This window comes from Neofelis nebulosa, chromosome 2 (genome assembly GCF_028018385.1).
Source record: "Neofelis nebulosa isolate mNeoNeb1 chromosome 2, mNeoNeb1.pri, whole genome shotgun sequence".
In the NCBI taxonomy this organism is placed as follows: domain Eukaryota; kingdom Metazoa; phylum Chordata; class Mammalia; order Carnivora; family Felidae; genus Neofelis; species Neofelis nebulosa.
Window position 1 is genome coordinate 114,833,329 of NC_080783.1, and position 24,571 is coordinate 114,857,899.

At 41.5% G+C, this 24,571-nt stretch overlaps 1 protein-coding gene across 1 annotated transcript; it reads right to left on the bottom strand.

The window, feature by feature from the left end:
• Positions 1-22,498: 22,498 nt before the first annotated feature.
• KPLCE (KPRP N-terminal and LCE C-terminal like protein) lies at positions 22,499-24,344 on the bottom strand. The gene is made up of 2 exons (XM_058697439.1): positions 24,233-24,344; positions 22,499-23,447 (listed from the first exon to the last, which is right to left on the bottom strand). The coding sequence occupies exon 2, from the start codon at positions 23,424-23,426 to the stop codon at positions 22,674-22,676; it is 753 nt and encodes a 250-aa protein (XP_058553422.1). The 5' UTR covers positions 23,427-23,447; positions 24,233-24,344; the 3' UTR covers positions 22,499-22,673.
• Positions 24,345-24,571: the final 227 nt, after the last annotated feature.

The window sequence follows — 24,571 nt, forward strand, 5'->3', positions numbered from 1 at the left end:
TGTGTGTGAAAGAATGTATGTATGCAATAGAATATTACACAGCCATAAAAAAGATGAGATCTTGCCATTTGTGACATGTTGGATGGACATAGAGGGTATTATGCTAAATTTAATAAGTCAAACTGAGAAAGACAAATACCATATAATTTCACTCATATGTGGTATCTAAAAAACAAAACAAATAAACAAACAAAAAGCAGAATCAGACATATAAATACAGACAACAAATGAATGGCTGTCAGAAAGAAGGAAATAGGGGGTGGACAAAATAGGAGAAAGGAAGTGGGAAGTACAGCCTTCCAGTTATGGAATGAATAAGTCACAGGGATGATTGGTACAACATTGAGAATATAGAGAATGGTATTGTAACAGTGTTGTATGGTGACAAATGGTAGCTAGCATAATGGTGGTGAGCATAGCATAATGTATAGAAATGATGTTGAACCATTATATTGGATACCTGAAACTAATATAACACTGTGTGTCAACTATACTCAAATTTAAAAAAATGTTTTTAAACCTCAAAAAGAGTGAAAAGATAACCCACAGAATAAGAGAAAATATTTCCAAATCAACTTAAAATGGACTTGTGCCTAAAATATATAAAGAACACTTACAATTAAATAATATAAAGACATTACAATTTAAAAATGGACAATAGAAGGGGGGCTGGGTGGCTCAGGCAATTAAGCATCAGACTTCAGCTCAGATCATGATCTTGCAGTTTGTGGGTTCAAGCCCCACATCGGACTCTGTGTTGACAGCTCAGAGCCTGGATCCAGCCTGCTTCGGATTCTGTGTCTCCCTCTCTCTGCCCCTCCTCAACTTGTGCTCTGCTTCTCTCTCAAAAATAAATAAACATTTAAAAATCTTTTTTAATTAAAACAATTTTAAAAAAACAAAAATGGACAATGAATCTGAATAGATTTTTCTCCAAAGAAGATACACAAATTGCCAAAAAGTGCATGGAAATATGTTCAATATCACAGGTCATCAAGGAAATGCATATTAAACACTCAATGACATACCGCTTTATACCTACTAGCATGACTATAATAAAAAAAATAGGCAATAAGTTTTGGGGAGGAGATGGAGAAATTGAAACCCTCAATACCTTGCAAGTGGGAATGTACATGGTACCACCACTATGGAAAACAGTTTGGCAATTCCTCAAGTGAAACAGACTATGTAATCCACCAAACCCACTTCTATCAAAATCAAAATATCACATATTCATCCACTCAAAAATTTGTATGTGAATATGTTGTAGCTGACTTATTCACAACAGCCACACCATAGCAACAACCCAAGGGTCAATCAACTGATTAATGGGTAAACACAATGTGATATACTGACACAATGGAATATTTATTTACCATCAAAAAATAAAGTTCTGATACATGCTACAACGTGGAAAAACCTTGTAAACTTTAGACTAAGTGAAAGAAGCCAGTCACAAAAGACCACATATTATATGTTTCCATTTCTATAAAATTTTCAGAATAAATAAATCTGTGGGAACAGAAAGTAGGGCTTGGGGGAATGGGGTGTGACTACTAATGGTTTCATGATTTCACAGGATTTAATTTTGTGGTGATGAAATATTCTAAAATTAGATCATAGGGATAGTTATACAACTCTGTGAATATACTAAAAACATTAAATTGTACACTTTAAGTGGATGAACTATATGGTATGTGAATTGTATCTCAATAAAGATTATACTTACATATGTACATGTATATATGTGTATGCATATACATATACATACATATTATATAAACACACACACACACACACATGCGCGTGTGCATGCACACAGAGATATATCCCTAAATCTTGGTAAAATCTAAATCACATTCATGAAGCACAGAATCACAGACTTTGACATCCAGTCTCCCTGTTGCATATGGTACCTCCTAAAACACCCCCAGGGGTCAACCTCTGCTTGAATCTCAGTCAGGCATTTTCCCCAAACATCTTGGGAACACTGCAGACTGACTAGAAGTTGGCCTGTAATCCAACGAAATAGTGTATGTATTCTTCTTGGTGCTGACTGCTCTTTTATATTTTCCCTATTAGTAGTCATTATCTCAAATACTCTATGCTAAAAGGATGTGATCTTAGTTCATGAAGTGGAGATTGTTAACTATGGTTCACTCAACAAGTATTTATATATCACCTATTGGATTCCTAGACTTGGATTAAGAACAATCATCATCAATTCACTCAACAAACACTCTCTGAGCACCTACTCACAGCCTCTGCCCTTGAGGATCTTACAGTCTAATACAGAAAACACATAAAGACATTTGCAATGCAGGGTGATGAGTAAGGACTTTGATCGATGTAAGCACAGTGTAGGGGCCTAGAAAGGGGGCACTTAAAGAAAAGAGAACCAAGAACCACGGCTTTCCAAAGACTTCACCTTTTCTCTCTGGAGAAAAAGCCACACATACTCACCAGTGGGAGAATGGGACTGTGACCCTCCAAACATGAAACTGAGTGAGCCACACAGCACAATAAGGCAATGTCTGTGGTAGAGTTGCCATATTTAACAAATAAAAATACAGGATGCCCAGTTGAATTTCAATTTCTGATAGACTACAAATATATTTCAGCATATGTATGTCCCAGGGGCTGGAGCAATTAAAAAAGATATTTCAAAACTAATACAGATTGAAGAGATGATGGTATTAAAAATGGTGATGATGATTCATTCATTCTCTCATGCATGCACTTATTCATTCAGCTAGTTGGTATTCACTATGTACAAAGCATTGTACTACCCACTGGCAATACAGTGGTAAGGTAAACAAACAAAGGAACATAGCCCCTGTTCTTAGAGAGCTCTTAGTCAAATGGAGAGACAAACATTAATCAAAGGGCCACACAGATAAATGATCAATGGCATTTCTGATCAGCATTTGACAGGAGAGGTTCACAGAGCATGAGAGCTTTTGGGAAGTCAGGAAAGCCTTTCCTGAGTAAGGGAACATGGGGCTGAGATATAAAGATAAGGAAGGAGCACTGGGGCATGAAGAACATGCTAGAATGAGAAAACAGGATGTGGGAAGAGACAACAAGGAGGACAAGACAGGAGGGATGGTGGCACATTCATAGAACCAAAAGCTGCCAGTGAGTGTGGGCAGGAGGAAGGGGCCACTAGGTGTACATCCTCAGATGGCAAGCCACAGTTCTAAGCAGAAGTGTGGCAAGATCAGATTCTGGGTGCTCTGCAAGGGGTGGTGTGGAGGTTGCTGGAGCAGAAGCAGGGACACAGGTGTAGGAATTATTTGTCTTAACCCAGGAAATGGATTGCTGATTCTATGCTAGTGTTCGGCACCCTCTGACACAATCCACACTTTATGTTGTTGGATCTCAAGAAGTAAAACCGGTCAGGAGACTGGGCACCCCAGGAAAATGGCAAGGTCTCTAGGAGCAGACATGCTTGGGCTTATCCTGTGGCTGTCCCTCCAAGCATCTGTGTGGAACAGCAGGTCACTGACTCTCTCAGCCTTGGTTAATATCATCATGTATAAAATGTAAACAGTCTGCCTCATAGCTGTTGTAAACTCTCATAAAGGTACGTGATGAATCAAGCCATGAATAGGTCCTCAATAAACACAATTATCATTATTATCACCATTATATTATTATTGCATAACATTACAGCCATTTTTATTACATCATAGTGCTCACATACGTGCATATCCCACTGAAATGAAAAATAATCATTTCTGAAACAATTTGCAATGAGCCAAAATTATTTGGAGTATAAAATCATGTAGGCCTGGTCATGTGACTTCAGAAATACTTAGGAGTAAGAACTGGGGCTTTACACCATGGTCTCAGTCCTCACATGTCCACTCCTGTGGCTCCCCTGTATTTCTGGATTTTCATATTTTGATGCTGTTGGTTGTGTTTCTCTTGCTGATTTATCAAAGAATGTTATAGAAATAAAATGTGATACATATTATGAACATTCTTTAAATTAATATAAATCACAAGAAACATAAGAGCTACTACCCTGCACATGTGTTGGCTTCTGGTCTCCAACGCTGAGACTGACAGAAGGGAAGAAGTTCTCTTTTCCAGATTAAGGGACGAAGTCATTATATTGGTCTGGATCTTTGTCCTAGAGGCTTATCTGGATAATGCAGTGCTCTGGTTGGGATGTTCAGAACCTGAACTGGAAAGCTTTGCCTGGAGAAACTCTGATCACACTGGTGGGGCTGGGGTGCAGGGAGGTGGTGCCAAGGGATTGCCAGGACAAGGAGCAGGGGTGCTGGAAGGAGAAACTTTATTTTCTCCCATGTGGAATGTTGGTTCCACAGAAAGGTGCCTGGGATGGGGAGTTTTGGGGAGCACAGGAATAAAAGAAGACCTCATTGTAGCATCTCAAACTCCAGACCAGGAGAAAAGGGGAAGGGAGGGAAAGCTCCGAGGGGAGGTCTATGTTACCTGCCCTCTCACAGCTGCTCCTCTGGACAAGACTTCAGAGCTGTGGCAGTAGCCATGAACTCACTTCTATACCTGGGATGAAGTGATGTTGCTCATACTCCCAGCCCAGGGGTTCCAGGATGTCTGTGCACAGGACCATGAGGAATCCCAGAAGCCAGAGGCTTCCAGACCTCTGTCACCCAGGCTGCTGCAGGCCGACCATTCCACCTTCATGCATTCACTGCTTCATTAAGTCAGCAAATTGTATTGTCTGTTTTGAGGCCAGATTATAAGATGCTGTCGTCACAAAGATCAGCCAGATTCCTTAAGGATGTACCTGGACACAATGCATTGTAAGGCCATTTACTATGTGCTCTAAGAGGGAGGGCCCTTTAACCTAGTGTGCTCCCTAACAACTCTTACCCCAGAAGAGTGCCACATCCATTGGCATGCCTCTCTGCTTTTCCAGATGGAGAGCCCACTTGGGACGGAATCTGTACTGGTCTTTATTTACTCTTTTCCATCCTCCCAGGAGTCCCACTGAGAGATCACAAAAGGGGTAGATGTAAGGAATAAATGAGTTAATGTCACTGAGAATTAAGGAGAATCTTCGGTGTGATGATTCCTTTCTGTGGGCTGGAGAAGTCCAAAAGGAGAAAGGAGGGAGGGCACACACTGGGTCAAATGTGACTGACCATGGATCTATCAGTGCCTCAGAAATAGTACTTTTATTATTAGACCTAGAGCACAGGTCAACCCAGAATAAAAATCAGTGGGATGTGCACGTATGTGAGCAGGCCAGTCAAGGGAATGAAGCTCAGGTCACTGACCAGAAAAGGGAGCTCGAGGGGCAGCCAATCAGTGGCCAGGAGACAGCATAAGGGATTGTGGGATCATGGTAGGGACAGTGATGTGAGTCCATAGGAGATTGGAAGGGGAGGTGATAGGTAAGTGACAACTCTGTCACTTGGCCATAGGGGATTCCCCTGGGCTTCATTTCAAGGCCACATATGAGGGTAGGGAATACTCAGATGTGAAAATTCATGCTTTTCCTATTAATGCATCTGAAATTACAGACAAGTAGACCTAACCAGGCAGAGATATATGTTGTACGTTGGAGGGAGCACTCTAGTAAGTGCTCAAAATACAAGAATTGTTCTGGCCTTGGAGACCATCACAAGCCAATGTGGAAGACAGATGAGGGTGCACGTGACCTTTCTGTTAGAAGCCCTGGATGCTCTTAGAGCTTAGGGCAGGGTGTGTAATGTGACTGGAAAGGGACATGGTATCTGGTTGATGATATGGCAAGAATGAGGTCATCATGTTTTGGGGATCAAAGAGAACCAAAGAGTCCAAGACTTCATTGATGGACAACCAGCAAGAAAAAAGAATGGATAGCATAAGAATGGTCAGTACTAGCCTAAGAAAGGGTGGGGGGAAAGATTGCATTATTCAAAGAAAGAGTCCTAAAAAGAAGGTGATCATCATTGCAAAATGCCCCAGGGAGTCCATTCCATTTGGCTGTTAGGACATCAATAGTGATCTCAGAGAGACTGATTTCAAAGGAAATGTGTGAGTAGAAATCATTACTTATTCTTTCTGTCAATGAATTGGTCATATAAAGTGGTAAATAATAATAATTATTGGTGGTAAATAATTAAGAAGTGAAAAACAACTTTGTAAGGAAGAAGAAAGGCCAGACATGAAATAACCACCATTTCTTGAAGTTTTTGTTGATACATTAGGACAGTATCCAACTGAGTGTGAAATGTGAAGAATTGATTGCAAAAAAGACAGAAAAGGAACTCAGGAAAGAAACGAATAATGTGGGCTGAGTTACTTATGGAGGTTGGTTTGAAGGACCAAGGTCATTGATGGGAGTGACCATATCATGATGATGATTCTAACATTAATGATGAAGGTAAGTTTGATCATGATGGTGGTTGGAGAAGAACTGTAATCTGTAAAATAAATGTGTTCCTGAGGGTTTTGTGTCACACAAGAGCAAATAGTTATTGTCCTGTACTAAGCCATTTAATTGAACATAGTAACTCATTTAATCCTTACAACAACCCAATGATTTATGTGATTATGTTAGCCGTTTCTGGCAGAAGACTACATTGAACACAGGGAGAGAAGTTAGTGACTTACTTCATCATACAATCAGAATTGCATTGAAATAGTATATAGGTCTTTAATTCATATGTATTACCAATGAAAGGCTATTTTCAATAATGTAATAAAGCACTTAAAATGACCACCTGATATGGAATTAATCATTGTATCATAAGAGGCATTCTTACACATTTTCCAGAGTGTCATTTGATTTAGTGAAACTTCCACCTGTTATTGGCCAATGAATACCCAAGAAGTGGGAGGGACACAAAAGGGACAACAATCCAGGATGTCTTCAAGTTTTAAACTGGGCAGATGATGATGCTATTCTCTGAGTTGAAATCAACAGAGAGGAGGTTTGATCAATGGAGGACTACGGAATGATTTTTATACTGTAAATTTTTAATTTGAAATGAGAATAGTACCCTTGATTGGTAGAATTGGCAAGGCACCCAAATGAATCAGTCTGAAGCTCAGGAAAATGTATGGACTTTGTACATTGATCTAGGAGCAATGTAGACAGAAAACATGTTTCATACATCCATTCTGGAGAGATGGCACTGGGCATGATAACAAGGTTCACACTGTCACGAAGTTCACATTGAAGTTGGAAGAGGAGGGCACAAAAAGTAAATACATAAGAAGCCAGTTGTTGGTGATATGTGAAATGAAGACAAAGGAGCTATTTTAGATTCAGGGGTCAATGAAGGGCTCTCTGAGAATGGCATCTTAGCCATCAGAGTGACAGTGTTAACTGAAGCCACAGAAGCAGATAAGACTGCCCAGGAGAAGTGACGAGAAAAAGAAGGGAACAGGAGTGAAAGGCTCAGACACTGCTGAGGAGCTGGCTTTGTTCTTATTGTGTGACTGTGGATAAATTATTTAACTTTTCTGGACCTCAGTTTCCTAATTTATAAAATTGTTGGGGAATCAAGAATCAAATTAGAACATTATGTAAGTTAATGAATGTGACACACATTCAGGCAACACAAGATTTTAGATGTATAGAAATGGAGAAATCAGACACACTGCCCTCCTCTTCATTATTTAGTTTGCTGACCTGTCCATCTCTTTGTTTCTTTGTTCATTTGTTCATTTGTTCATTCATTCACTCATTCATTCATTCATTTAATAATATAAAAAGACTAGGGAACCGACCCAGATGAAAGGTAGGATTTAACAATAACTTAGTTCCTATAACCACATGTTCCTGTCCCACATACCCCACTGTGCTGCTCCCCACCAAAATATTTATTTCAAAGAAAGGTTTTATCTATACTTCATTTTCCATTTTCTATAGTTTATTTCCAACTATATATACAACAGACAAAAATTATATATTTTGCTTTTTTAAAACTTAGAGTATCATGCTGCATGTAATCTTTTTGGAATTGCTATTTTCACTTATTTGTGTGTTGTGTGCTGCTTTAGTTCATTCATTTGAGACAATGAATCACTGTCTCATGTAACATTGTCTATGTAACAATGACTCATCCACCTTCTATCTGATCTGCATTTAGCTTGCTTCCAGGCTTTTGCTGTTGCTATAGTACTAGCACTATTTAATTGATCACTTAATATGAAGAGTTAGAAACATTATCATTATTATTATTATTCATTAAAAATATAGTGGAGAAATAGGTATAAAACTGGAGAAAACGTAAATGTACCCTCCATTGGCAACTGGAAGCCTAAACTTGTCCTCTCTATGGCAGGAAAGGTCAACAGAGGTCTTTCCAGGGACCTCCTGTGAATAGAGACTGACCAGGTGACCCACACTCCTGAGCAGGCTTCAGTCCCCAGGCAGAGCAGGGCTGGGTCCTGCCAAGTTGCTAACATTGACCTGTGAAGTACTGCTGGCAAAAAAATAAAAATAAAAATAAATTAAGTGACAGGCCAGATAGGCTCAGTGGGTTTATTATTTTGTGACTCAGATGGGAAGAAACTGGAAAATATTTAGGGAAAAATATAGAAGTTTCCATTGGAAGATTTCGGCAGCTCAATCTGCAGGACACAGAGGACAGGAAAGCAGGAAGGAGCAACAGGCTGGGGGCAGTTCCTCTGATTCTGATTGTTGGAAGTCCTCCTGGTAAGGCCAGCGGCAGCCAGAACCACAAACCTGTGACAGCAGCTGGGTTCCCAGACTGTTGGCCATTGCCACTGCCACAGCAACCAGAGTTCTGGTGTCTGTGGTAGTGGGACCTGCAGCATATATGGTGGCTCAGGCAGCAGCCGCCACCCTCAAAGCTGGGGCCACAGCAGGGAGAGACTGGAGGGAGACATGGGGCTGGGCACTGGGGTAGGCAATTGAGGGACACTTGTGAGGAGCCTGGAACTTCTGCTGGCTTGGCTGGCAAGACATTTTGGGAGGAAGTCAGTAACCTAGGGAGAAATGCATCCAACCATCAGCATACAGGTGACAAGCAGATGTGTCCTTTATCCTGGCCTTCACTGAGTCCTCACCCAAGACAAGCTACTTTATGAGCAAGATCTATAAGCAGAATCTGGGAATGGATGGGAAGTGAAACTAACTACAATTAAAGCTCTCTCTCTTCTTTTCTGTTCTTTCCCAGAGATACCAACCATCTTCCTACCTGGGCCCTACAGTCACCCCTGAATAAGGTCTCAGAACCACTTGAAAGCATTGCTGGCCGTAATTCAGAATCCTTACTGTGAAGAATTAGTCATCCTTAACATTTTGGGTGGATTCTTGTCATCTACAACAACACCTCTTGTTAGAGGACAAGAGAGAAGTCCACTTAGTCAACACTGTTTCCACTGCTCTGTCTTCCTTCTCCTCTTCCTCTACTCTACAGCCCATGGTGTCATCTTCTTGTTGCCCTTCTCTCCCTAACTTAGAATATTCCCAACCTGTAGCCTGTTTTTCACCATGTACTCACCTGACCAGGAGAAGTCAGGGCAGGATGTGACAAGAGATCTGCAAGTTGCAGAAACCCTCACATGATTTCTGTTGCCATCACAGTGTCCTTGCTGCCAACCATTACTCCTTCCTCATCCCCTGCCTCCTGCAGTCCTGCTCCTGGAAACTCCCTCTGCCAAACACTCACTTTCACACCTGGGATGAGGTACTGCTCATGTTCCTGGTCCTGGGGCTCCTGGATCTTTATGCATGCAGGGTTGAGAGGAATCCCAGAAGCCAGAGGCTGTAGGATATCTGCCCCCAGTCTGCTGCAGACCAGCCATTCAACCATCACACATTACTCCTTCAGTAAGTCAATAAATATGCATTTCTTTCTTGGGCCCAGAATTTTACAAGATACCAGTGACAGGAAGGTGACAGATGGCCTTCAGGAGCATGTAGTCTTTAAGGATGACTCTGAAGCAGTGACTGTGAGTCATGTTCAAGAGGTTTTCATCTGTGTTCAGGTTCCTGTATCTCTTATCTAAGGGAAGTTACACAGTTTTTCCAGATGTTTGCCTAAACTTGGACCCCACTGAAAGCAGAGACATGTTTTAAGACTCCTCTGTGTTCCATGTGTGTGGTATAGTATCTGACACAATACTAAACACCAGGGGAGAGGAAGGCAGGTGTTTATAAGGCACTGAGGCTGATTCAGAATCCCTTGTAGCAAGACAGATGGCCAGGGAAGTGTAGAACTACTTCCACTGTGAAAGAAGATTCCAGAATGAAGCAATCATTGCTAAGAGTCATTCAAAATAGGGTGGGAAGGATATTGAGGAAGTAGGACCTATGCTTGGTCTTCTCAGAAGACCATGAACTTTGGGCTTTGTCAGTTTCAACTGGACCCCTTCCTAGAACACATCCTTCTATGGCCGACTGAAATGGAGATAATGTAACATCTGTTAGCTAAATAGTCAATCTGGTAATAGATGGTCAGTTTAACTCTGCCAGCGCCAATCATAGTTCTTTCAAAACAACTTACATAATCTTGTGGTTTTGCCTTTATAAACTTGCACTTCTGCTGGCAATTAGCAATTCAGAGTACTTTCAATTTTGGTCATCTCTGTGTCTCCCATATTGCAATACCTAGATCCCCAAATAAATGCTCATTTTTTTCTTGATAGACACCACTAATACTGGGTACTAGTTCCTGAGAAATGCATTATTTGAAAACATAGCTCTGTGGGATCATATGGGCAAAGTGTGAACCAGGAGGAGTCTGCAAAGGCCATGAAAGAAAAGCTCTTGGAGGGGTCTGATCGCTGCTGAGGAGCAGTGGACACACAGAGAGGACACGCTGCCATCTGAGGCTGTAAGATGCATAGGACATCTCATTATCTGAGACAAACACTGTTTTGAGCTTGGAAGTTCTAGCAGACTTCTTGCTTGAAAGGTGAAGATGAGAGCTTGGGAATTACAGTCACTGTATTGTTGAGCTATTGCATTTGGTAGGTAGACATATAGAATTGAGAAATAAAATAAGACATAAGTGGATTTCTTTAATTTGACATTGTTTGAACATCTACTAATCAGCAAACACAGGGTTTAACTGCTGTGAATAAGGAACTATCACTAATTTTAATGAGCTCACATCAAAGTCAGGGTATTTTTTTGGAGAACAGAGAAGTCTTCTAATAGAGACTTGCTGGGGTTTAATAGGCATATACAGAAGACACCACCTCACAGACTGGATTGGTTTCTTGGTAATTAAATACCATCTGAAGGTGTGCAGGTGTATAGGGTTGCTTTAGGACAGCACCCTTGGTGAGAAAAAAAAAGAGGATACAATTTATTGTGGGGGCCAAGAGTAGGCCACCCTGAAATGAGCCACTTTGGCATATAGATTATTTTAAACAAAAGTTACTTAAGAAACAGCCAATACAAGGATCCAGACCCTCCTCTGTGCCCCTCAAAGCAGGCAATAAAACTCCCATATGAAAGGTACCCTTCCTGTACTAAGAAGTAAAAAGACATCCCTCTCACCAGGAATAACGACCTTAAAGCCAAGAAAGCTGTAGAAACAAACCTTGTTGTGTTTTTTTTTTCTAATCTACTATCTCAGCCTGGATTCTATTTAGAATTCCTTAAAAGTTAAAACTCCCAAACATCTGTTTCTTTTTCTTTTTTTATTTTTTTTTTTTATTTTTTTTTTATTTTTTAAACACTTTTTTTTTTTTTCAACATTTTTTTTTTTATTTATTTTTGGGACAGAGAGAGACAGAGCATGAACGGGGGAGGGGCAGAGAGAGAGGAAGACACAGAATCGGAAACAGGCTCCAGGCTCCGAGCCATCAGCCCAGAGCCTGACGCGGGGCTCGAACTCACGGACCGCGAGATCGTGACCTGGCTGAAGTCGGACGCTTAACCGACTGCGCCACCCAGGCGCCCCATCTTTTTCTTGTCAATTCCTCACAGATTTATTGTCTCTTTGTTTAAAAATTATTTAAAAATGCCTTCCTTCGTCATTTCTTTGGGTCTCAGTTTCATTATTGGGCCTCCATGTTCATGTAATACACTTTTTTTCCTCCTGTGAATCTTTAGGTCTTAGGCTAGAAAACCTTGAAGGGTAGAGAATTTTTCCTCCCCTACAAAAGATATAAATAGACACAGAGACTTGGGCATATTTCAACTCGTAATACGTAGATAATGGAGTTGTAAAGTGTAGGAGTCCAAGAGAGAAAATTGAGATACCTAAGGTGGAAGAATTGAGAGAAAATCATGGCATTTTGGAAAAAATGGAAAGAAAACTTTCAAAAAAAGATGGGTTACTCACATCATAAAATGCTATAGAGATGAAATCCAGTAGATTTGACAATATTAAGGGCACTGGTGACTTTGGAAATAGCAGTTTCAATGGTGAGGGCTGAAATGGCTTTATAATAATTTTGGAAAGGAATAAGGATAGAAGAAGTGGAGATCACTATTTCATGAAGTTTAAGAGATTGATAAGTGATGAAGTAGGAAAAAAACAGAATGAAGAAACCACTTTTGAATGTTATACAGAGTAGTCAAATATAGATGCCATAATGTCACAATGGCTGAGATGTGGTGTTGATTCAAAGAACTATAGCATTTCAAAGAAGGGAGACCTTGATTTTTGCACCATGATTTTGAAGAAAGAGTTGTTCAAAAGCCAATGATAATCAATGAAAGTATAATGTACTGACCCTAAGCATACCCCCAGCCAAGAGAGTCTGGAGCTGACATTAGAAGGGCAGAGGATTGACAGGAAAGAAAGCACTCTAAATAGAAAGTATTATTAAGGACAGTCTTGGATTCAAAAATACTGAAGTTATCATGCCTACTTCTCCATTGGCAATCTATGCTGTCTTCAGCAAGTTACTTATATCTTCTAAATCAGTTTCATGGTCTGCAGAATAGTGATCATTGTCCTGCTCATCTGTAAGCATCACATGAGATATTGCCTATGAAGCACTGAACACAACATATGTCGCTGGACCTAAAAAAGTGGCAGCTACTTCTCTAACCACTCTTACTACTATTCTAATTGATATGGTCATTTCCCATGTTTTGGTATTTTAACAGTCATCATTCTGCCTGGCAAGATTTCCTGATCACAGAGAATTGATATAGAAGTCTTGTTGTTCTGTTTTCTTTGTTGGACTCACCTGAGGTTATAGGTGGATACTTCTGAAGATAAAGATGGCAGAAGAATGAGGGTTAGGTGTGTCTCATCCTCTCTCATTTATGAAATCCATTCTGCATGCAAAGTATTGTACCAAGTAACAGGGTGGATTCAGAGAGATTCAGAAACCACCCTTATCTTCACAGATGGTCTTATAAAATTACCATCTAGAAGGTCCAACAGACAAGTGCTCCACCAGCTTCAACACGAGGCAGACAGAGACTATTCCAGATGAGGCTATTATCTGAGAAACAAAAGTATGAATGTCTGGAAGTCGAGTCTGAGCAACACAAATGAGCCAAGGAGGAGATGGGAACAGTGGTTGTAAAAGAGCAGAGATCTATCTATATCCATAACTGCAGCATGTAACAGTGAGGCATAAAGATGGGCAAAGTAAGAGGGATCTGGGAATGAAAAGCTTCTACAGGATTAGAGGGATGATAATATGAAAACAATGCAAAAGGGGTGTTGAGATGAGATGATGAGATGAGATGAGATGAGATGAGATGAGATGAGTTAAGAGGTCCACAACTCTTTGCTTTTAACATATAATTAGAAGACCACATAGTACTCTCTGATTGAATTAATGATTTTAATGTGAGAATTTAGAGAAGGACATGATTCTTATGAACTGGAAAAATTAAACTTGCTTTTATGAGAGTGATAACTAATAAAAATTACAGTGGGATTGATATTAGTGGTGGTTTCATGTCCATAATTCAGTGGGTGCAAGCAGGGAAAGGATGGTATAAAATGAACTTATGTTAATCTGAATATTTCCCATTATTTCTTATAGTATTAAGGAGTTGTTTCCTCCTCAAATATATTTGCCAAACTCCCAATTAAAAGTACAATAGTTCTTTAAAAAGAGTGATTTTAAAATACAATTCTGATGAAACTTTATAGTTATAATAAGTGAATTTGGTTTCTCTGACATAAGGAGGCCTAACTTAGCCTTCTTAAAATATGTCAGTAATGTTTTAAAGGAAGGTTGAGGGTTTCTCTCCTTCACTCTGAACCATGAAGAAGCCATGATTCTTTTTCAGACACCTGCAAGAATGTGAATTTCTATCAAGGCATGGGCATGACAATGGAGGAGATTGAGGTATGGGCACAGGGCAACATTTTTACCTTCTCCCTATTCCAGAAATGGGAGCTGTCCTCTTTGAGAAGGCATGGTCAGGTAGCTCTACACAGAAACAAAGAACACAGATTTCTTTTCAAAAGACATCTTCATTCATGGGCAGAAATTCGCCAAGAAATAGGAAATAAGTGGAGGGAAACAACAACAAAAAATTCTTTCTGACCTGCTAGTGTGGGCAGTAAGTCTAAGAAGTGACTTAATTATTCACAATAGCCAAGATACAGAAACAACCCATTTCTCTGTCAATGGATGAACGGGTAAAAAAAAATGTGGCATATATACACAATGGAATATTATTCAGTCTTAAAAAGAAGGAAGTCCTGCCATTTACAACAACATAGGTGACTTGCAGGATATTATGCTGAGTGAAATAAGCCAAATGTAGAAAAACAAACAACATGTGATTTCACTTCTACAATTTTTTTAAACATTTATTCACCTACTGAGAGACAGAGAGAGACAGTATGAGTAGGGGAAGGACAGAGAGAGAGGGAGACAAAGAATCCAAAGCAGGCTCCAGGCTCTGAGATGTCAGCACAGAGCCCAATGTGGGGCTCAAACCCACAAATAGGGAGATCATGACCTGAGCTGAAGGAGGACGCTTAAGCAACTGAGCCACCCAGGCACCCTACATGCAATTTCACTTGTATGTGGAACCTAAAAAAGTTGGACTCATAAAAACAGAATAGAATGATGATTACCAGGGGCTGGGGGGATGAGAAATGGGAGATATTGGATAAGGGTACAAACTTTCAATCATAAGATGAGTAAGATCTGGGACTATAATGTACAGCATGGTGACTACAGTTAATAATACTGTATTGTGTACTTGAAATTTATTGAAGGAGTAGATCTTACATGTGCCTACCCAGAAACACACACACACACACACACACACACACACACACACACGTAAGTGTGTGATGTCATGGATATGTTAATTAGGTTGATTGTGGTAAACATTTCATAATATATATGTATATCAAAGTTGTGTAGTACACCTTAAATATATATACAATATTTGTCAATGATACTTCAATAAAGATGGGGGAAAAAACTTTCCATTCAGGATACCACACAGAATTCTGTAGCCCTTTTTAAACTCTGTAAAGAGATTTTAAGTTCTTAAGATCTGATAAAGTTTGAAAATAAAGACTTCTTAGGGAATGAGAAAGAATGAAATCTGGCCATTTGCAGCAACGTGGATGGAAATGGAGGGTACTATGCTAAGTGAAATAAGTCAGTCAGAGAAAGACAGATACCATATGTTTTCACTCATATGTGGATCTTGAGAAACTTAACAGAAGACCATGGGGGAGGGGAAGGGGAAAAAAAGTTACAGAGAGGGAGGGAGGCAAACCATAAAAGACTCTTAAATACAGAGAACAAACTGAGGGGAAAGTGGGTGATTGGCCTTGAGGAGGACACTCAACGCCAAGGAGTAGGGTAGGGAGGAGGCATAGGGTGAGCACTGAGTGTTGTATGGAAGCCAAGTTGACTATATATATATATATATATATATATATATGACTTTTTAGGGAAAGTGTGCACCAACCCACAGCTGTGTGATAGATTCATAGTGGATTCTTCTATTTGGGGCTGTATCTTCAGTCCTTTGAGGAGGTTGGAAGAGCAATCTAGTAGGAAGGCAAAACAATAAACAAATATGTGATGTAGAGTTAGTAGTAAAGTGATCTAGGAGCAGGGTAGGGTGAAGAGCTGAGGTAGCGCAGTCTGAGCCTCATGGCCAGAGGTGAGATATATGGAGTGTTTAACACTGAAACAGGTTCAATGAATAGTTGATAGTATTTAGCTTGACTTTTTTCTGTCTGAGAAATACATGGAAACTATGCCTTTGAGTCTTCTCTACTGTTCCCTGGGGATAATCAGAATGGATTAAAAAATATAGGAAGTTCCCATAGGATAGACACATAAATGAGGAATATTCATTTCTTTATTTGATAAGAAAATATTGAGTACCACCCTGTGCTAGACTCTGGGGACATCAAACAGATAGGACCTAGTTCTCATCTCCTGTACAGCTTCTGTCTAGTCACAGCAGAACGTGCATGTGGATCAGACACGAGGGCTGATCACAAGGATCTCTGAGAATATTAGTCACTGTCTACTTTTCTCAGCCCTTTGGAGCCACACATACTATTCCACCCCCTCCCCTCACTGTGGCCCAGTCTGCTGCATCACCCACCTGTTCCACACACAGCTAACTTGCTAATCGTGCCATCAGCAACCATCAACAGGGTGGAGATGCTTACACCAGTAACAAGGAACGACATATTGTGACATTTTCCCTAGCTAACTTCTGTCTGAAGACTTGGCCTAGATTCTCCCTTGTTGTCGAGCATCAAGTCCCAGGAGAAGAGCTGTTATCTGGGTGCCCCACTCCTTATGCCCCTTTAAGGGATGCTGCCAGTTAGCTATCAAACCTCTACCCCATTTCCATTTTCTTGGAAAGTTACTTTGTTTGAACTTTGAGGAAGAGTCAAAGAATTGGAAGTACAGACTGTCAGGGCTAGAAACAGCCATTGGTGATTGTGTCACCCAACTTCTTTGTTTTATAGAGGAGGACACTGAGGCCCAAAGGGTGAAGGGGCTTATTCAGTGTTAGAAAAAGAACTGTTTCAGATCTGGCATGAGAACAGAGGTGGAAGAAGCTGGTAGACAATAGTCATTTGAATCATCAGATTACACCTTTTCATAATCAGATCCATAAATAAAACATTCTGTCATTGCATTTTACTTTAGAACTATTAAATTTCAAACCATGAGAATCTCTTAATAGTCTTGATCTGATATGATTGCCACTCTCTTACTCTCTAAGTAGCCTTTCAGGTCTACAGACAGAGCCCCTCCAACCAGAGACAGGACAAAAGCTTCATGAACTGTGGACCTAGCATGTACTGGGCACTATTTCAGGTAGTTTTATGATACACCATCCCTCTGAGTGGAGAGATCCTACAACTTGTCTGATCACATAGGCCCGTCTGACTCAAAAGTCCCAATCTTAGAACAACACTGGCTGTTGTTCCCCCTACATCTGCCATGCAGTTTAGATCAGTCATCTCCTTGCTCAAATAAGAGAGGCATCTCATGTAAAGTGACCAGCACAGTACCCAACACATAGTAAACCCTCAATAAATAAAAGACAATTCCCTCTGTCCTTCCCTGCAGACATCAAAAATCATATTAGCTATACATACATATACAATATATGTATAAGGTATTTTAAGGTAAAAAACTTAAATGTATATGACTATATGTTTATTTCTTAATTTTTAGAAATGTTATGAGGTCTATCTGTATGTATTAGCCTTATTCGTGGATAATTTTGGAGGAGGCATTTTCCTGAGAGAGAAAACATCATTAAAAATCATCCTACACAGGGAAGTGGGGTTAGAATTTGACTCAGAGGACTTTTCTTTTCCAAAAAAAAATTGTAGGAAAGCAGACTCATGGTAGAGCCCAAGAGAGTGGCGCCTCAGCCTATCTGAAGAGATTGTCTCCAGTGTTCCAGGGTAGAGCCCAAGAGAACAGCACCTCAGCCCATCCAAAGACACTGTCCCCAGTGTTCCAGGGTAGAACCCAAGAGAACAGCACCTCAGCCCATGTGAAGACACTGTCCCCAGTCTTCCAGGGATTGCTTCCATGCTCTGGACTTGCCATTCTCTTTAAATCATTCCCAATGAGTCCTTTATAGATAGTGTAGAAAGACCAGTAGTCAGGAAATCTGGATTCCTTTACGTGAGAAATGGCACATTGAGATTTTTTTTAACTTTAAAAAAAAACAGTAGAACTTTTGATTAGCCTTAAAATGTCCTGAAACTGAATATTCTGTGCTTTTCTAACTCATCAGTTTTAGAGATGAGAGCTCCAGCATCATGCAATGTGAAGGTACTTGTGCTGTAGGCAAAGACCACCTGATGCTGGCACTTGATGGCTCCCTTACTCACAGAGCAGCCTGAGCTTTCATATGACAGCTGTACAAGCTAAGCCCAGAGCCAGGTGTATGAGCTACACAGGACAGGGTAGGAGAAAACCAGATCAATTAATATTACTGGGCAGTTGTTTTAGATGATCCTTTAGATGCTCTAAAAATATGAATTTCTTTTTGCAGAGAAAAATCAACTTTAATAGGCACAAATAATATGGTATCTGTCACCTGCCCCCTTGAAATCTCTCAAGTGTTCCCTTTGACCTGGTGGATATCTCCAGTGACACCATCGATCCTCACCTTCAGCAGCTCCCATCAGGCCCTCCTGCCCTTCTGTCTCACTGCACACTCTCTCCCTTCAGCTCCTCCCTCCTGCCAGGCCCCCTCCTCCCACAGAGTCCCTGGCTGTGCTCTTGCCTCTGCCTGGAGAAGCCTTCCCTTGCTTCTCTGTGATTAACTCCTACTCAACCTTGAGATGGAGCTGCACTTTCTCAGAAAAGTCCTTTCTGATCTCCCTGGCCAGGGAAAACTGGCATATTACAAGAAGTCAGGACAGCCAGTATCCTTTATAGCTGTGCACCTTTATATTTATTTACTGGATTTTTTTAATCATTTATTCTCCCTCTCTGCTGTAAACCAACCCAGTAGAGATGGTACCTGGAACAAAATAGATGTTCAATAACTATTTATTATGTAAATGAATGAAAATCAGACACAGAAGTTACTTCTAGACCTTCCAGACTGGCCAGGCTCAGAGGGGCTTCTCAAGTCTTGGCATCTGGCTACTCAGTCCCCTGAGGTCTGTGTAAGGGGAGAGGAGTCTCCAGCACCAGGTGTTGGGGTTCACTGGGAGGTGCTCCTGGAGGCACACTCTGGGTGTCTTGAAAGCCTAGATTCCATTGGCTGCTTCTCCATATATGCTCTTTCCTACATGACACACAGCAGGGCTCTCCCAAAGCTTCTGGAGTTATAGAAGAATATTTCTGTTCTACCCCACCTTATGCTTCCAAACTTAATCCCCTGCTCCATGGGGATCAAGAACTTTGATTTATTTGCTTTCAACATGATGTTAACTTTCTGGGGTCTAGGTGGTAGTTACATAGATGTGTTCATTAAGTGATGAACTTAAAATTTGTGTACTTTTCTGTGTGTTATATTTCAATATAAAACCTCAAAAATATTTACAAAGACCTTAGCAGCAACTCATAATGATAGAGACACAAACAGAGAGAGACCAAAAGTAGGAGAAGGAAATAAAAAAAGAAAGAGAAATGAAAATATACAGTAAAACCTTGGCTCGCAAACATAATTCATTCCGGAAACATGCTTGTAGTCCAAAACATTGTATATCAAAGTGAATTTTCCCATAAGAAATAATGGAAGCTCAGATGATTTGTTCCACAATCCAAAAAATTCATTTGAAAGTGATTACAATATGGTAATAAAATACAAAATAACAAGGAAAAATAAACAAATTAACCTAAACTTACCTTTGAAAATCTTTGTGACTGGTGTGAGGGAGACAAGAGAGAGGAGGGTTATCATGTAGGACAACTTTCAGTATCACTAATGGATGTTGACTACAGTACAGTATTAATACATTCATCATATACTGTATTTAATGTAACTATCAATAAGGCAGCAGAGGAAAGGATCTATGTCTGCAGGCAGCCTGACCTAGAATGAAGCAAAGCATTCCTAAGCTTACTCATGTATGGAAAAGCAAAGGACTATCCACAGGTGTTTTGAAGTAACAAAAAATATACTAGTGCCAGTTGTAGGCACCTTCCAATGTTCTGAAAAAATCACTGATTTCTGCCAAACACCACTGCCTGAGACCAAGCATCTGAGCATGAGAGACGGCCACCCACAATCCCACAAAAAAAGAGAGAAAGAGAGAAGAACCCTTGGCTCAGTTGTGATAATGTGATGCTCAGTGTCACTCATTGCAAGACATCACTCGTTTATCAAGTTAAAATTTATTAGAAATGTTTGCTCGTCTTGCGGAACACTCACAATCCAAGGCTTTGCTGTGTATCATAAAGGGCAACAAGGGGATGGTTAAATAAATCACTGACTAGCCACACATCAGAAATGTCAGAAAACAAGCCACAAGAAGTAAAAGATACAATTATATGCACTAACAAAAACTGATGATGAATATTCACTATTAAATGAAAACAGATGATCACAGAGCAATCACATACTGTGATTCTACATTACAAAAAGGGGAGATCTTCAGGATATGTAATGGGTTGAGATTTATTAATGCATGTGTTTATTTTCATCTACATTTCTTCTACTCACTCTCCCTACCAGGAGAATTTTGTGTTTGCCTTTTAAGCTTTATAGTCTCTTCCCTTTTCCCTGTATAAAAACAATAGAAAGTGCTGGAGGGGCAAGGGAGAGGTTTTTGTTCCTGAGTCAGTTCCTCTGGAAAGGAGAATCCCAGGATTTGGTAAAGAATAGAGAAAAGTAACAAAGCAGCCAAAGAGACTCAGGCTGTACCACCAGGATAAAACATGATTCGGGGGTGAGGAAGGGGGTGGCAAGGGAGAAAGAGACAAAAGAAACCACTCTGGATGTTAGAGAGTATTTGGGGGTGTTCAGTGAGGGAATCTTGAGCATCTGTGCTCAGGATATGGGATAATTCAAGAGGAGAGAAAGTAGGAGTTTTAGAAATATGAGTTATGAAATGGATTCCCTATGTTGGGCTAGGCTTTTAGGATGCCACCCATTGTCTGCATACATTGGACCACTGGGTGCTAGACAAAGACTTAATCCAAACTCAGTATAGCCATCCTTAGAAAAGAGAGTGGAATTAGAAGTTAAAAAATAACTTATTTTTTATCTATAAATGTCGTGCAGCTGACCCATGAACAACATGGGTTTGAACTTCATAGGTCCCATTATATGTGGATTTTTTTCAATAAATACAATATAATAAATGTATTTTCTCTATCTTATGATGTTCTTAATAACACTTTCTTTTCTCTAGCTGACTTTATTATGAGAATACAAGACAGAATACACATAATATACAAAATATGTGTTAATTGACTGTTTATGTTATCGGTAAGGCTTCTGGTCAACAGAAGGCTACTAGTAGTTACCTTTCTGGGGAGTCAAAAGTGTGGAATTTTGATGGTGTGGGGGATCAAGGCCCCTAACCCCTGCATGGTTCAGGCATCAAATGTACTATTCAAATGTATACATAAGCTCATTCTATTTACCTTATTGTTAATTAATAAATACAAAGCATTGCATTCCCACGTTCATTGCTGAAGGAGCAGCTCAGGGACCTCCAACACTGCAGGAGCCACTCAGTGCTGTAAGAGGAGACCACTGGGCTCAGTGACTGGGCTGCAGTGGGTTTGGCTGAGGGATGGGTTATGATTTGGGAGACCATGGGTGACTTAGATGTTCAAAGGCAGCACAGTTGTCCAGATGACTTTATGCCAGTGGTCCAGAGCAACCCAACAGAGGTTGCTTAGAAACAAACCCAAGGTCCCCAGCTCTTGTTGGAATGTTCATTTACATACTCACCAAACATGCTACCTCTTCTGCTCATTCACCAGGACTTGTGAAGCTGCTTTGAACAGCACTAACCCCCTACCTACTTTTTAATGTGTGGGTTTATGATCTCTAGTTATAAAAGTTTACCCCAACCCCCCAGAGTCAACAAAGTAATGGAAGAAGTGCTCATGAGGAAGGGTGTCTGGACCGAGACCCAGATGCTTATGCCAAAAGGCTCTCCTTCCTCTTGACAACGTCTCACTCACTACCAGGGGTGTTTCCCAGGCCAACATGGCCTCAGGGGAGTCCTCACCCTTTCCCTCAGATCTTGACCCTGTGGCTGCAGGAGGGCAAGCACATCAGATAAGAAAATGGAATACATAGAGCCACTTGCACAGAAGCAGGGGCATCATCATGAGGCTCCTGAGAAGATCTGATTTCACAGGCTTTCAACATCCAGAAAACTGAACCCTGAGTTTACATATAGCAATCATGCTGCCATAAGGGCCTCAGCATGGCCAGATCCTCTCCTCAACAGAGGGCAGGAAAGAGGCACCCCCCAACCCCCAAATCTCCAGCTAACTTGCACAGGGAAGTTTATTAGCAGAATTCTAGAATACTCAGGATCCCAGGCTGGGATTGCAGCAGCTTGGTAGGCTTGTTCATATCTGTACAGACCTTTCCCTTTGTTGAGAAGCAAGAGGAAGACTTTCTGATAGAAAAGCATAAATATGGACCAAATACACAGGATTTCACTGTGAATTGCATTCAGAGATTTATTCTTGCCAAAGTTTGGGGGTGCGCTAACTCTGGCAGGCTGCCTTGATAGAGAAGCACAGTGCAAGGTGAAGCAGTGAGATTCTACATCACCAGGAATACAGGGAGGGGGCCAGAGGCTGGTGAAGGTTCCAGAAGGTAGAGCAGGGCCATTCTGTATTTAACAACAGCAGTCATCCTCATGATCACAGCATGCAGGACCTCGGGACCTCATAGGGATAATTCCCAAACAGCAGCACCCAGAACCATAGCACCCGGAGCTACAGCACCCGGAGCCACAGCACCCGGAGCTACAGCACCCAGAATCTTCACAGCAGCCAGATGATCCTGAGTTGCAGTCCTGGGGCCGTTGGATCCAGCGTCTCAGGGGACTCACCCCGAAGGTCCGGGGAGCCAGACAGCAGTAGCTGGTGGAACTGGGAGCAGAGGATGGGTCAGGGGTGCAGCACGACATGGCCAAGCCACTTGTGGGAGCCTGAACGTAGTAGGTCTGGCCAGAAGAAGGGCCCTGTACATAGCACGTCTGGGTCTGACAGGGGGCTGGGCACTTCACACAGGTTGTCTGGCATGGAGCTGGGCACTTCACATACGTCTGGCACAGAGCTGGGCACTTCACATAGGTTGTCTGACACGGAGTTGGGCACTTCACATATGTCTGGCAAGGAGCTGCATATTTCACATAAGTTTGAGTCTGGCATGGCACTTGGTATTTCACATAGGTTTGGGTTGGGCAAGGAGTTACACGTTTCACATAGGTTTGAGTCTGGCATGGAGCTGGGCATTTCATGCAGGTTTGAGTCTGGGATGGAGCTGGGCCTTTCACAGAGGTACCTTTAGTACTCTGCACAGCTCCTAATCCTGAGCCTTTCACACAAGATGGGGGGAACTGTGGCTGCTTCTGCTGGTCACACATCTTCCTGTGGCTTTGCAAAATCTGAAAAGAAAGGTCTCATCAGAACTAGGAAGGTTCCCAGGGAAATCCACAGCATCCCCTTTGAATAGAAGGGTCTGTAAGTGGAAGCCAAAAAGGCTTCTCAAAAAGAGAAGGTCACAAGCACCCAGACCTAACACATGCTGGACTGAGAGCCAAGCATCTTGTTTAGCTTTTTGCCTGTGCCTGGCTGTGTGCCTCAGTTTCCACTGTGGAAAATGAAGAGGTGGGAGGAGTGATGTATGTTTCTACCCAATTCTCCAAGCCTCCTCTCTTACTCACTTTGGTGACTGCATTATAGATTCTCCTTGGGTAATTCTTGCCCGGGTGATTTTCCCTTACTACCAGTTCTCTCAAGACTGGCTTCCCTATTCCCTTCTGCCAGGCCAGGCAGCCCCAGGGAAGGCAAGTTCTTATCAGTGGCCCCTGAGCCAGTGTGAGTCTCAAGCTGAGCCCCGCAGAGCCTGATGAGGCCGGAGTTTGAGCGAGTTTCCACCATTTGCTCTTCGAGTGAGTCAGACTACCACTTCACCCCATAAAAGGACCCAGGAGAAAAACACATGACTGCACACAGGAGAGAGGACGGCATTTCTCTGGAGAATACCTTTCACGCAGGACCCACCACTCAGCTTAGCTGCCTCTCCCCATCACACTCCAGCCTCCAGCTCCCACCAGCTCTGCCCCAGCTCCTTCAGTGGCCGCCCTCATGACAAGTCCTGACCACCCTCATCCTACCCCAGAGCCATCTCTCCTTCCTGCTGTGTCCCTAATCCCAGGCACAGACTTACCCTCTTTGCTGACAGGAGCAAGACAGGAAGAAGCCAGGGATCTAAGGAGTTGGCTGTTGGAGAGGCCTTTTATAGGGTGGCAATGAGGCAATTTAATGGCATCTAAATGAAGCAGGAGAGATCACGAGGACCAGGACTGGCACGGCATTAGTGAGATTCTTCCCCAGTATGCCTGGCTCTTCACTCAGAGGCAGGGCATGTCTCTGCTTGACACTGAATTTTCCAGAACATGAGATAAATGATTCCTGTGGCCTTCTTCATGAAACAAGTCAGTCTTCTTTTCCTAGAAGTTATGAGAGATGAGATACCTGTGAGATCTGTACCTACGAAGCCATTTCT